Consider the following 15,867-nt stretch of genomic DNA (forward strand, 5'->3'; position numbering starts at 1 on the left):
CCCTCCTTCTCTTACTCCATCCCTTTCTCCATCCATTACTCCTTCCCTGCTTCTTTCCTGACTTTAACTCCCTGGTTTTCTTCCTCTCTCCCTCCCGCCCTTTCTGGCTTCCTCCCTAACTCCCCGGCTTCCTCCCTCACTCACTCCCTGACTTCCCCCTTGTATCCTCCCTCCTTTCCTGGTTGCCCTCCTTCCTGACTTCCTCCATTCCTCCCTCTTTCCCTGTATCATTTCCTGACTTCCTTTCTATATTCCTACCACTTCCCCTCTCAGGATGCATCACGGAGAAAAATGAAGAGCAAGTTGATATCGGGTACCATTAGTTCTTTTTAGTTTTGCTTCTCTTATTAATTTCCCCCTTCCTCTGTCTCCACCCTCCTATTTTTTCCTCTGCGTGTCTTCCCCCAATGCATCTCTGACCGCCATGAAAAGGGTGGGTTGAAGGTGGGAACGGGAATGATAGGGAAGGAACTGAGGAATGGGCAATGAAGAAGGGGATAAGCGTGAAAAATGCTAATGGGTGATTTGTGTGCGAAAACGATGAGGGTGAGTTGGTAGGAATGAATGTATGGAGCTTGAAGGTGGAATCAAATGATTAAACAAAGACAAAACGTGAAACGAAGGTGAGGCAAATGAATGAAAATGTGTGAGGAAAAGTGAAGGGAAAGATACGAATAAAATGAGAAGAGAAAGTAATTGTGGAAAGACAAAAGGAGGGTAAAGGCGAAAAGGGCAGGGAAAAATGGGGGAGTGATAAGGGAATGAAAAGACTGAAAGTAAAGTTGGATGAAAGGAAGGTGTGAAATGAAAAGCAGAACTGGGGATGGCTTGTAAGGGGGAAGGGTGAGGGAGCGAGGGAGGGGAGGAGTAAGATGAGATAGGTATGTGAGGGGTGAGGGAGGTATCAACTGAGGAGTGAGGAGGGGAGTGGAGAGTACGACATAAAAAAAAAAAAAAGTAAGGAAGAAGGGAGGAAGGAGGGGATGAAGAATGAGGAAGTAAGGATGAGGAAGTGAGAACAGGGTACAGAAGAAGTGAAGTGGAAATGGGGAAGGTACATGAAATATGAAAGATTGAGGAAGGAAGGTATGGGAGGGGGGAGGAGAGAGAGAGGGGGGGGAGGGAAGGACGAGATATGGTATAGACGAGGAATGAAAGAGATTTGAGTGAGGGATGGGAGGGGGCAGAGGAGAGGGTGAAGAAGGAAGGGGTGACAAGACTGACTAAGGTTAGGGTAAGGAAGAGCAAGACGAGAATAGGAAGCGTGGCAGTAGGTTAGGAAGGAGGAGAAAGTGGGGGATGAGGAAGAGTAGGAAGGGAAGGGAACCACCAGGAAGTGACAACACACACACACACACACACACACACACACACACACACACACACACACACACACACACACACACACACACACACACACACACACACACACACACACATCAAACCCCTACCCCTCCTCCCTCACCACACAATCACGTTGATATAGATGACTACTGCATTTTTCCACAGCCCTTGACAAACACCGTGAGGTCAAAATGAGGTGCAGTGCAGGGATGCAGATTCACAAAGAAACTTACGATCATTTTCTTCCCGTAACTAAGACATATTTTTGTTGAGTAGGATAGGAAACATGGACAAATTCTGGATTTTTCTTTCCGTGTACTTGGTAAAAAAAAAAAAATAATAAGTTACGGGAGGAAATTAATTTTTTATACCTTTTTTGGCGAAATCAGATCGAAAGGCTGGAATGAGAGAGAAAGTGGGTAGATGAATGTTTTGAATCAACTTTCCATCTGTGTGTGTGTGTGTGTGTGTGTGTGTGTGTGTGTGTGTGTGTGTGTGTGTGTGTGTGTGTGTGTGTGTGTGTGTGATGAGGAAGCGAGGCTAGGGATGTGCGAGTAAAAGTGGATAAGCAGGTGTCTGACATGGTTTAGGTGGGAGAAAGTGTGTGCGTATGAAGGAAGACGGGGTGTACATGTATAAAACAGCTCATGTAGGTGAAAGTTGGTACGTATGTAGGTTTCTGGGAGATGTGTACGTGGCAGTTTGGGAGGACTGAGGTACGTGGAAAGGGTAAGTGACCAGTGCAGATTTCTCGGCATGGTGTAGATGGGTGTAGGTGGGTGTATGTAGGTGTAGGTGGGTGTTGGTAGGCGTGGACGGGTACAAATGGATGCAGGTGGTGTAGATTGGTGTAGGTGGGTTTAGATGAGTGTTGGTGTGTGTAGGTGGGTGTAGCTGGGTGCAGGTGGGTGTAGCTGGGTGCAGGTGGGTGTAGCTGGGTGCAGGTGGATGTAGATGGGTGCAGGTGGGTGTGGGTGGGTGAGTGTGTGGGTGTATCCAGGTGAATGTGGTGCTAGGTGGAAACAAGGAAGAGAGCTGGGGGGCAGGTGACTCAGCACTGCAACACCAGCTTCTGTATGAGAGAGAGAAAGAGAGAGAGAGAGAGAATAGGGGGGGGTCCAATATGTCACCCCAAGACTGCATTAGTGTTATCAAATCTCACAAGGTCCCTCCCCCCCTTCTCTCTCTCTCTCTCTCCAAACCTGACACACCCTTACTTCATTCCTTTCTTGTCTGTCATTTTTCCTTTTAATTATGCCCTCACCACCTCTCCCTCTCCTCCTCTCCTCTGGACTTCCCTTAGCCTTCTCATCATTCATTGTCGTTTTCTCTTCCTTCTCTCTCCATTTCTCCCCCTCCTCCTTCTCCCCCCTCTCTCTCTATCCCTTCCCTTCTCTCCCTTTTTTTTTGCGCTCCATCCCTTCCTTCTACTCTCTTTCTCATTCCTCCCTCTTCCCTCCCTACCTTTTCTACCCCCTCCCTCTTCCCTGTCTCCGCCCCCTACCTCTTCCCCCCCCTCTATTCTTTCCTCTTCTCTTTCTACTCCTTCCCTCTCTCTCTTCCTTACCCCCTCCCCCACGCTTACCTAACAGGGGGAAGTCATTCATTTATCTTGGTTGTTCGTTCCCGTCCAAGGAGTGGCAAGGCTTCTATCCCTCCGTCTGTCCTTCCTTCGTCTCTGCCTTGTACCATCCTTCCTTCGTTCATCTCTGTCTCCCTCCAACATTTCTCCATTTATCAATCCCCCGTTTGTTCTTCCTTCGTCTTTACATCCCGTCATCCTTCCTTCTTTTCCTCCACCTTGCATATGTCCTTCCAACTTGTCCTACCCTTTCGTGTCTCCTTTCATTCTTTCCCCTTTTTCTATTAATCCAGCTCATCATTTATCTTTATATCAGTCCCTACTTCCATCCTTTTGTTTTTTTCTAATCCTTCCTTTTTCTGTCCCTCATTCCCTCCTTCATTTTTTCCACTCAAGCCACCCTCTTACTCTTCCAGCCTTTCCTTCATTTTTCCTTTCCTTCAATCTCTCCCTACTTTTACTCCAATCCTCCTCCAATCTTTGTTTCCCTCTTTCTTTCTATTCCTCAGTCCCACAGCCTATCCTTTCATTATTCCCTCCTTCGTCTTCCCCACATTTCTTCCTTCTTCCTACCATTCTTCCACCAGCCATTCCTCCGTCTTTTCCTTCCCTCCTATTCCTCAGGTTTGTCCCTCCCTCCCTCCCTCCTTCTTTCCATTCTCTAATAATCCTTTCGTTTCTCCCTTCATCTTTCTCTCTTTTCTATCCATCCCTCCAACTGGTTCTTCACACATTCGTTTATTATTCCCTTTAACCCTTTTATGTATCTGCTCTTCTGAATTCTCTGCCTACATTTCCTCCCCCATCAAGGCGGACACGCATTAAATGTTCAGTCACACAAATTTTGTCTGTCCAGCTCTCTGATCCAAAAACCGCCATTAATCAGTCCTTCATGTACAGGACTGGTAACTCTAGAACTGCATTCCTCAGTTTTTTTCTCGTCTGCCTATGACCTCAAGTTTACGCAGTGTCTGCAATCATTTCGAAATGAACCAGTCTTAATTTTGGTTTTACTCTGGTTAACCTTTCCTAGTAAGGACATATTTTTAGGCTTCTAGGCTTCCATGCTTTCAAATTTTACACTAAGAAAAAAAAAAAAACTTTATCCTTAAATCACTCTCATCTTCTCCTGCCTTTTCAGCTTCCTCCATCTTCCTCTCTCCACCAGTGTTCTTTCTCTTTCTCTCTTCTTCCCGTCTTTCTCCCCACCCTCTTCCCTCCCTTCCTCATTTCTCTTCTGCCCTTAGTCCCTCCCTCCTTGCCTAACCCCCCTCAACCCCCACCCCCTCAGGTAAGCGGAAGTCTGGAGGTCAAAGAGCAGCGGGAGGTGAGAGGTCGCGAGGGAGGAGGAGGAGGAGAAGGAGAAGGAGGAGAAGGAGGAGGAAAAGAAGGAAAGGGAGAATAAAGAAGGACGGCAAAAGAAGAAGAATGGAGGAAAGGAAATAAGAACGGATAAGAGAACGGAAGAGGAATGGGAAATAAGGAAAATAAAGGAAGAAGGAGGAAGACAAAAAAAGGACAAAGAACGGGAAAAAAAACAAAGAGGGAAGGAAGAAAAGACGTATGTGGAGGAGGAAGATGAGGAGGAGTACAAAGGAGGAAGGAGGACAAGGAGCAGGAGGAGGAGAACGAGTATAAGGGAGAAGAGAAAGACAGAGTAGGAAGACAAAGGAAGAGGACAACGGGATGAAGACAAAGAAGGACGAGGAGGAGGAGCAGGAAGCAAAGGAGGAGGATAAGGAGGAAGGAGACAAAGGAGAAGGAGGGGAAGGAGGTGTGATAAGGATGAATGAAGCGAGAGGACAAAACAGGTTCCTGAGTGAGTGAGTGAGGGTGTGTGTGTGTGTGTGTGTGTGGAGGGGGGGAAGGGGGCAATGAATGGGTGGGTGCGGCTATCTTCCCTCTTCCTCCCTCTCTACTCATCTCCCCTACCCCCCTCTCTCTCTCCTCTTCCTTTTTCTTTTTTTTTCTCTCTCTCTTCCTTAATGGGGAGGTTAATGGGTAAAAAGAGGTTCAATCAGAAAGATACAGAGAATGAACAGAAAACTGTCATAGTTTCTCTGTTTCCCCCCCCCCATTGCACCTCCCCCTCCTTTCTCTCTCGCATACTTATCACACCTCCCTCCACTCCTCCCTCTCTCCCTTCTCCCCTGCCCCTCGTAATCTTCCCCTTCCTCCTCCTCTTTTCCTCTTACCCTCTCTCACCTCTCATCCTCTCCCCAACCAACCAGTTTCCCAAGTCCTCCCCTCTCTCTCTATCCCTTTTCATCTTCCCCTTACCCCCTTCCCTCTTCCTCTTACCCTGCCTCACCTCTCGCCCTCTTCCCAACCCCTCCTTATTCTCCCTCCCTCTCTCCCCCTTCTCCACTCACCCACACCTTCATTATCCTCTCACATACCCACACCCTCAATATTTATTTTCTTACCCCGGAAAGTTGATGATTTTTGGATTTCCGTTTGGACATCTTTTACTTAATTTTCATCTCACTTTTCCATTTCTTCCATATCTCCAAGCAATTAATGTTTAACTGAGGAGAAACTACTGCACTTTGTATTTCTAGAAGTATGAGGACACGGGATGAAATAGCTTACATATTGTCGTCATTACAGACCTTTTTCCTTACCTCAAGATGCGGTGAGGTAAGCTTCAAAAATAAAGAATGAGAAACTATGAAGCAGAGAAACAAATATTCAGTACGTTACAAAAAGAGATACATAAAAGAATATTTTTTACGGATACACAGCCAGCGTAAACGCCAGCACTAGAAGGGGTCTTTCGTGAGCTGAAAAAATCGATTAATAACAACCGGGGCTAAATAAAAAGTTACTGTACTGACGAAGGCAACAGAAACTTATCTAGCCATTTCAGCACCAGAGGTTTTTATACATTCATCTATTAGTGGCAAATATGAAAAGTGTGCAGAAGGCAGATGACGCTAATGGAGACTTTTTTCAAACCCGCTGAACTACAGGGTTTTCCTTAAGTCGAATCATTTGGAGAAAGGAAGTGAGAGAAAAATAAAGACGACGTTGTGGTGGAAAAGTTAAGCCTGCAAGTCCTACATCATCATCATCATCATCATCATCATCATCATCACCATGTCCCTTTTCCCCATCTGCAGTTCGGGTGAGGAATATTTCATAACCAAATACTGAAAGTAATAAATAAGAATAATCTACAAAAAGACATGTAAACGCACCCACGTTCCATGACATCACCACGCCAGCAAAAACTCACAACTCGGTTACCATCATGCTATTCCCTTACATCCTCTCGCCCACACCACACCGGATTACATTACACACACCCCACGCCTCACACGACAGTTTTATTTCTTATAGTTCATTGTCAATCCACACAGCATCATATTAGCCTATACACATAGTACACTTCATACTACAGTGTTATTTCTTATTTCTCATTCTACACCATAGTATAAACACAGCACAAACCAAGGCAGGGTTACTTTTTGTACAGTAGTTCATTCTCATTACACACTGCTTACACATTGCACGCTAGACTTCATCATTTCTTATAATTCATACTCATTCTTCACAGCGTCACATTTCGCACAGAGCACACCATACACCATCTTTATTCTTCAAAGCTCATCATCATTCCACATTACACACACATCACTGCCAAGTTCATGCTCAGTTAACATCATTTCAGATTAATGACACGTACTCTATGACCTCCTGAATTACATATCCCTGAAGTCAAAGTACTCACCTCTGACCATGACGTCTTCCTTATTTCAATCAAGCTACCTTTGACCTGAAGAGAACCGTCTGGATGCAGTGCAAATAGATAAAGAGGCCTCATACAGATGGGGCTATATCTAATTATTTAACATTAAGCATCTTTAAAACTGTGCTGCCACATCACCACAGTATGATGATAATATAACTAACCATAGACAGATCACCACAAGCTTCTCACTTTATCCATCACATTTACCAAATAAAACTTTTCCAGATTTTTTTCGAGATCACCACACTACCACTCAGCCTTACAAGCACTACCACAGTACACTAGGTCCAGCATACATGACTGCAACACTATGACAACACACCACCTCACATAACTACGCCACCACAACACACTAGACTACATCAACCATCTCCCAAATCCATGCTACCAATCCACAGTGCTGTTCCAGACAAGAGTACCATACCACATACACGACTACCACATCACCTTACACAATTTCCACACCCTACGGCCAAATCACATTACCCCACCACTACAGGGGTACCACAATAGTATCCTGCTTACCACACAACACCCTCACACACATAACAAGACAAACCACAACAGTAACACACAGTACCACCACACACAACTTCCACACCACATTACCATATCAACACACACACACACACACACACACACACACACACACACACACACACACACACACACACACACACACACACACACACACACACACACACACACACACACACCTAACTGCTGCAACTACTGACCTTGCCGGCGTGGTTTGCAAGGTCAAGGAAGGCCTGGTGAGGGAGGAGTCTGGTGATATGGTACACCACCTCGATAAACCCTCTCATCACCGCCACATGTAGCTGGCTGCAAGAACAGGGGAGAAACAGACAAACATTAACACAAATTCTTATATTACGTAGCTAAAAAAACACAAAATACAATAAGCATCTTCCTTATTTAGCTAAGAGTGATACATAACATAGCCTGAAAGAGAACCTATAACAGAGTCACATTACGGTATTTAGTATCAGCCCTCACTAGCATGAAACAGAACAGCTGCACCTAACAAAGCCTGACGCCCTATCTCACAGCAATACATTATAAAACATCCAACAACATAACATCCTGTAATTTTATGTATCCGGCACGTCATGCACCATTAAAACACTGTGCATGATGTCAATAGTTTCACTCCACACCTAAATCAGAGACGAGTCAAAATCCGTCAACTCTGTATGATGCGATTGCTCGGTTTCGGGTAGGCCTAATAGTTAAGTATGTAGGTTACAACATAACTACAGACATACGGGACTGGTAACGATAACAGTTTTGAGCAACAGTGTAGCAATTTAAATATACTGCAACTGTTCTGAATATCGGTGAGATGTTCTGTTATGTAGTACACTGTTGTTTGTTCTAAGTACCTAATGCTGATGCTAATGCTCCAGGAATTTACGGTAATTTTGTTCTGAACAGTTAATGAAGTACGTACCGTGTTTTGCGAATATGAGACAAATAGTAAAGTAACGTACCCGGTAACGTGCTCTGAGAATATGTGGCAAATGGTAAAGTAACATAACGTGCTTTGTAAAGATATGGCTAAGCTATTATGTTCTAAGTAGCAGTAAGTTCTTCCTAATTATACGTATCTGTGAGTATGTTTTGCGCAACAGCAAAGTGTTCTGAGTGACGTTGAGCTGGTCTATAAATATTCAGCAGCTACGATATATTTAGAGTAACGCTGAAGGTCTCTATAACTGTACGGAAGCTATGTTTTGACTGTAAAATCTCTCTATAAGCACACTGCCAATGGTTAAACAATTCAGTAGTTTGCTATGTTTTGAGCAGCACTGAAGTCTTCCATAATTAAAATGACACTGATTCAGCCATTACGTTGCTATGTTTTGAGCAGCAGTGAAGGCCTCTATAAATACAGTGACATTGTTTCAGCTATTCACCAGCTGTGTTTTGAGAACCGGTAAAGTGTACATAATCAAACTGACACTGATTCACCAATTCAGCAGCTATGTTTTGAGCAACAGCGAAGTTCTCTATAAATAACCTGACAGTGCTTAAGCCATCCAGTTTTAACAGAGACACCGGTAGCACTAGGCAGCCTCCGACAAAAGTTACACGAAATTCTCTCCATCCGTTTCCGGCGTATTATTAGCCACCAGACCCACGTTGGACCCAGCTATCATTGACTCCACTGTGGGTGTCCAATCAGTGGAGTTAATGGTACCAGCAATAACGGTCCCTAGTCTCGTTGGCAGGTGATTCTTGGTAGCATCTCTTCCTTAGCGATTTATTTTGCACATTTGCGGTTTATTTTGCCATGCTCCATTTGGGTTTCTGTATGGTGATGGCTTTTATATAAAATCTTTTCCCAACACAATTTTTGTTAGCTCAAGGGAGGCTTTCATAACTGGAGGAGGTGGACAAAACCTTCATTAATCTCTTCACTGCTTGGTGGATCTCGTAAGCTAAGAAAAGTACGTCTGGAAGCAGCAAGAATGACAAGAATGAAGAAAAAAAAAAGACATAACCACACCTAAAGGTCAAGACAATAAAACCCTTTCAATTCGATGACACGGTTTCATTTTAGGCTAGTCTTGCTACACACAGACGATTTTCTTCAACTTAGGATAGACATCTAGCAGTGATGAGGATAATGGAGCTTAAAGATTTTACGATCTCTGTCTAGTTCGCAAAGCCTCTCCAAAGCTAAACAAAATCGTGTGGTGACGGCAGGAATAAACTAAATAACTAATACATCATCGAGGTGTCATTCGTAGTTACAAGATACTAAGCTATCTTTAATCCACTACATCCTCTCTCTCTCTCTCTCTCTCTCTCTCTCTCTCTCTCTCTGATACCTCTTCGGATTTTATTACTGTTAGGACAATCATTTTACCTTCTTCCGCCAACTTTCACACCTGCTCGCCATCACTTCACACCTTCAGTACAGGCAACGCCCTTTTTATCTTTTTACTCGTAGCTTATTCTTGCTGCTGCCAGACGAATTTATTTATCTTAAGAATTATCCCTCGCGCTGAGAGAATTTAGTAATGCTATACCTAAACCCTCAAGTTCAAAAAGTCTTTCCAAAGTTAATCGTCACGAGATGCCAAAAATAAAATAAAACATCCCTTGGCCTAGTGATTTAATCCCTTCTCTGTGATGTCGCCTTTTTAATTTTGCCTATTGATATATTCTGCTTTTATTCCAGGTGTTTTTCAGGTCAAGAGTACGTAACAGTAATGAAGGAATTAATGAAAGCTAGGTTCACTTAACAGCAGAAACTCATTTCAAGTTTTCATGCGTGCTATCAGCCTTTTGGTCTGTAACATGCAAGACATCTATTCAGAGTCAGTCCACAAATAATACCGGTAATTATATATGGTTATTTAAAGCATATACATGAGTTCTTTGCCATACACTGCTACCAGATCACAGTCTTAGATCATGCAGGTAAACTTGAAAGAAATTTCTGATGTCTAGTGTACTTCTTTTATCTCCAGTCAAAAACAGATACGTAAATAAACAAATATATGAGAATCATAAAGCTGAATTAAACCATCTGTACATGGTCAGAATGGCAAATAAAGACGTCATCGTACTGAAAGGGTTACAATGACACTCTGCATGTATGTAAACAGCTAATCCCCATGAATGACTTGCATGGGAGTTGTCAACTATTCAGACGTCAGTATCTCTCTCTCTCTCTCTCTCTCTCTCTCTCTCTCTCTCTCTCTCTCTCTCTCTCTCTCTCTCTCTCTCTCTCATACACAAAGTAACCACGTACACATTAGGCCTATTTTAATCTTGAACAAGTACCTCTGTCTTTGTCTGCATCTGTGTGTGTGTGTGTGTGTGTGTGTGTGTGTGTGTGTGTGTGTGTGTGTGTGTGTGTGTGTGTGTGTGTGTGTGTGTGTGTGTGTGTGTGTGTGTGTGTGTGTGTGTGTGTGTGCTACCAACCAAACAACTTCAGGTATTCTTGCGGGCCAGAAATAACCAGCCTTCACATTAGAAAAAAAAAAGATTAAAAAAAAATCACCTGGAATCAAAATAATAAGAATCCTGTGGCGTCAGTTCACAGAGTACACCTTCAAGAAAAGGTCCAAAGTAATACGAAAATATCATGTTTCCGGCGCCCAGTTTCTCTCTCTCTCTCTCTCTCTCTCTCTCTCTCTCTCTCTCTCTCTCTCTCTCAACCAAATGCGTTCTTTCTTCCTTGATTTTTCATTCCCTTTCAAATCTTATCCAATCGGTTCTCCGCCTTCTCACCCCTCCCTCTCTTACTCTGATGGGACAAGCGCAAAGACTCCACTGTTCCCTTGACCTTGAATGCACCAGGCGTCAACGGAGAGAGAAAAATGTTAAATAATAGACCGAGGCTGAAATAACAATACCCTGTTTTTAAGATGCACTGCTATCTTTTTTCTTCCTGCCTTCCAAAACTTTAGTGCAATCTATCGTCCTGTCAAAATGCATTCTTCTTTTCTTTCATGGCTTTCATGCAATTTTTTCTTGTTATTAAAATGCATTCAATTTTCCTTCCAAAGTTACAGTACCGTTTTTTCCTGTTTAAATTGATTCATTCTTCCTTTCAAAGGTGCAATTCTTTTTTTTTTTTTTCTCAAACTGCTTTTTGTGTTCCTTTAAAAAAGTTTTCTCTCTCTCTTCCACTTTTAAAATGCATTCCACCTTCCTCGCAAAATTATAACGAAATGACTTATAAATGCATTCTTTACAACCTACAAAGTTACATTGCAATCAAACTTTCTCTTAAAGTTCTTTCTTCATTCAAGATATACAGTAGCTAAACTGCATTCTCTCCTCTTGACATTAAAATGCATTTTTTTCTCGAAAATTACATATAATTCAAGCTTCCTCTCTTTCAGTATTAAAATATTAGCTACCAACAGCCAGTCTTCCTTCCACACGACAACTGAATTGATTACCGGTATATTCCCCCACCCCCAAGTAAAAAATACGCATTTATTATCCTTGTTACCATCTCGCATTTTTATTTAGGAGGGGCGTCCTGTTGTGCAGGGGTTAGTGAACAATGAAGGACAATGAAGGTCCCGGATCAATACATGCGTAATGCAGGAATTTCGCCCTGTCTTCACGGCAATCCCTGCCCCTTCTGGCCAGGACCCCTCCTTCCCTCACCCTCACTGCATTTCACCCCCTCCCCCCACTTCCATCCTCCCTCCTTCCCTCCCTCTCTTCATCTCTCTCTCTCTCTCTCTCTCTCTCTCTCTCTCTCTCTCTCTCTCACACACACACACACACACACACACACACACACACACACACACACACACACACACACACACACACACACACACACACACACACACACACACCTCACTCCGTTCTGATTCACAGACGAATTCGTGCGGGAGAAAATGGGATGAGGAGAATCTAGTCGTGCGAAGCCAAGTTGTTAGATGTCAGCGATTATATTTTGCTAATCCTTGGTCCTTCGGTTTTCATCTGTTAGTATAAAGCTAAGGTGCATAGTACCGGTATCCTCTCTGTTCTTAAAAGCTGTTAGCTCTCCTACTTCTTACTTTCCAAATAGACTAAAAACATTTGAGTATTTAACTCTGTGGGTGACAGTCCAAACACAATGGCGGAAGCTGTCATATCTCTCTTTACTATAGGCCCTCTGGAAGGACCAACCATATAATCACTACCACTGCCTCCATTACTATTACCAATCCATAATTAAGACCACCTCTCTCTAAACTACCATTGTACTACTAAAACTATAAGAGGCCGACGCTCCACCTTTACTGACTGCTACCATCGCAACCACAACTACCAGTATCAACCATCGTCTCTACAACTATACCAACGAGGCACAATCACCACCATTACAAATCTCCACTACCATCGTCATTACAACCACACACTACCACTAATCATAGCAGTGTCAACTACCATCGCAATTACATCAAAACATCATTATTATCGACCATCACCGTTACTACAACCATACCTACACCTTCAATAATCCACAAAACCACATCACCTCGCAGAATATTTCGACCCTGTAGTGGCCTCTGAGAGATCATGGCTGGCGGGGTGTGGGCTGGTGCGACCCTCACCCTGCAGCTCCCGGGTCAAGCACAAGCACATCCCATCAGCTCTCCGTTGCTGCCCAATGTGTATCAGTCTATGGTAACTCGCTGTCATGTGCGTGTGTAGTTCCTCATACTGCTGTAACACCCATTTAGCCTACCATGAAATTACCATGATCCCACTGACTATGAAAATTAAGATATCTTCTAGCCAAAAAATACTACTGAACAATTATGGATAGCCATACAGCTTAGCCTATGTTTTATCCAATTTTGACTCTAATAAGCGATGTTAGACATGGTGCCACTACGACAAGCTGATACATCGTGTGGTGATTTCTCATGCATTTCCATATTCTGTATTTCTGGGCACTTCCTAATACAGCATTGTCTTACCCCAGGGTCATTTTACAAATATTCAACCACAACAGTGTAGACTTTTGTAGGTCTTTTAACGTAGGCCTAATAATATAGATAATCAACAAGCCTTCGATTTTAGCATCCTGCACTCCTCAGGCTTTCCTGGAAATGAACAAGAGGAAACCGTATTCCAGGTACGTCCTACGCTTCACCAGACCCACCGTTGCCAAACTTCACATTCTGCAGTGCAAAATTCTCCCAGTGTGAATCACCCGAGACGACAAGCACAAAAGAACAATTGGGGAGTGATACTTCTAGATGGTCCCATATCACCTTAAACCATTGCCCTTTGCCGCAGAAAAAGAAACACTGAAGTAAAAAAAAAAAAAAAATGCGGATCCGGGAGTGTTGGAGGCTCGGGAGTGCAGGTAAACAAGGTCACGTGATCAAGGTCGCCACCTCATCCTCCGCCCCCAGGGGTTACTTCGCCCTCACCTTCACACCGCCCACCTAGCACCCTCATAATGGACGTCTGGCTGACGCTATTGCTAATCTGCACGATTAATTAGCTTCCAAAACAATGCCTTTGCTTCATCCGACACCAGATATATGAATTAACGCAGGCATGACGTTGGGAATAATCGATGGCACTGTAGCTACGCCCCAAGGCACACAAAGCCGCTATAGCTTGGCCCACACGCTGACTCGTGTTGTGTGTTCCAGGTAAGTATCGATTACCACGCCGTCCTGGCACAGCTTTAAAACTTTCCATCCCATGACATCTTCATTGCTCACTACCATATACCGGTACATAGCCTGTATATATTTTTTCCAGTGACTCAAGGCATTCGTATATTATTATTTTTTTTTTTTATGCGAGGAAGAAGGAACCTTACTAAATAAGTCGTCGGGAAGAAGCATGATTATATATATATATAAAAAAAAAGGTACTGAAAGGGTTAAGCAGGAAAGGAGTGAGACATCTGACAAGACTATGCTCCCAAGGTCAGCCTTCCTTGGGGCCCACCTGCCTGACTGCTTGTCAGTCTTTCCTCTTTATACAGCCACTCCTTTGCCATAATCCCTCATCCCTTCTTCCGTAACCACAACTATGCAGAAATAATTAGCTCAGTATTTTCTTTATACACCCATTTACCTGCTGTCATCCCTCATCTTCTCGTCATCTCTGTCCATGAGATGTACAGAATCCACAAACTATTAACAGCAACATTCTTTAAGGAACCATCTCTCTCCTGTAATCCCTCATATTTTCTACAACTCTCACCACAGTTATGCTGAATCCATTACCAAACAACGCCAATAAACATATTACCCTTCCCGTTGCTCATCCATTAATGCTTTCAATGCGATTACTTTTTTTTTTTTTTTTCAATATAATTTCCCGATATTTTTTGCCACTAAAGGTTTCAATTCGAGATTACAAAGAAACATTCAACAACTAGCTGGCTTTCGTAGTGAAGTGATTAGCCTCTCAAGCACGATGACGTCTATTCTAGTTTATTATTGCTTCCGTAAGACGATTATAGTAAGCTTAGGAAAGACCTCTCATAATTAAGCTACATCTAAGCCCCTCAGCTGAAAAAGTCCCACCGAAGCTGCATAAACTCAGGTGCAGAGGAGACAAAAATAAAACTAGACGACGTCGCTGTGAAGTGGTCAGCCCTCGTAATGTGTTAACTAGCAAGAATAAAAGCCATCGTCCCATTGCAGAAGTGAATGGAAATAACTTTTACCTTTTCAGTGCCAAAAGGTAGTTACGGTATTGTGTTGAATCACATATTGTGTGTGTGTGTGTGTGTGTGTGTGTGTGTGTGTGTGTGTGTGTGTGTGTGTGTGTGTGTGTGTGTGTGTGTGTGTGTGTGTGAGAGAGAGAGAGAGAGAGAGAGAGAGACGTCATCGTTGTAAGAAGGTTAGTATTCAACCTGTAGACCAAAGCGACTGGTAAGAATGACAGGACTGCAAACCACACTCCCCCTTCTCTCCTTCTTCCCTCCCTCCCCCCTCCCCCCAACCCTTGAGGCGCTACCGAAGACCTTCCCGAAGGCGCTGTGAGAGAGAGAGAGAGAGAGAGAGAGAGAGAGAGAGAGAGAGAGAGAGAGAGAGAGAGAGAGAAACGTTTATACTAATCACGGGACATCCAGTATGGGTAGTGGCGTGCTCACATAACCATGAGATTTCATCCACAAAGAAACTTATTGGTATGCTTTGTTCTCTGTCGTAATTTTAAGTCTGAGAAAGCAACACCAGTCATTCGTACTAAATAGGTGTCGATTATAATGGTGTATACCAAAGCCACGTTAAATGATCAATTAACAGGTACCAGTGGTTTACAGTTTACTCTAGTTATTTCGCTTTTGGAATAATTAAGGCTTTTATTCATTTATTTTCCCTTTTACGGAGAAGGTGTTGCTTCGCATCCATTCTTACGGTCAGTTTCTAGTGGTGGCTAAGACACTATTTTATCACTTTTACAAGAAAGATTAGTAGCCTATAGACTAGCGTAAATAATTTCCATGCCTCCCGTTCTTCCTGGAAATTATGTCGATCCTGAAAACATATACTGTAAATAACATACAAGACATTGTTGAGCCGTAGCTAATAAGAAAAACTTATCACTAAGAAGTGTTACGAAGTCTCCTATGCCAAGTTTTCTATACACAGTCCCGGTAGGAAGTCTTACTTGTTCAAATCTCACCTGACGCGTTCAAATAGTTACCCCTTTCCTTCCAAGG

At 43.3% G+C, this 15,867-nt stretch overlaps 1 protein-coding gene across 3 annotated transcripts in view; it reads right to left on the reverse strand.

Moving 5' to 3' along the window:
- LOC145404459 (NF-kappa-B inhibitor cactus-like) overlaps nucleotides 1-15,867 on the reverse strand; it is a 71,591-nt gene that overhangs the window by 48,603 nt on the left and 7,121 nt on the right. For all 3 annotated transcript variants that reach the window (XR_013898174.1, XR_013898173.1, XM_080275979.1), the window contains exon 2: nucleotides 7,418-7,523. Coding sequence is in view for 1 of the 3 variants with exons in the window: in XM_080275979.1 (XP_080132105.1) it covers nucleotides 7,418-7,523 (106 nt within the window). In the remaining 2 variants the exon portion in view is untranslated. The remainder of the gene's footprint in view (nucleotides 1-7,417; nucleotides 7,524-15,867) is intronic.

The sequence above is a fragment of the Coenobita brevimanus genome, chromosome 63 (assembly GCF_032717465.1).
Source record: "Coenobita brevimanus isolate Jiangsu-jjx chromosome 63, ASM3271746v2, whole genome shotgun sequence".
In the NCBI taxonomy this organism is placed as follows: domain Eukaryota; kingdom Metazoa; phylum Arthropoda; class Malacostraca; order Decapoda; family Coenobitidae; genus Coenobita; species Coenobita brevimanus.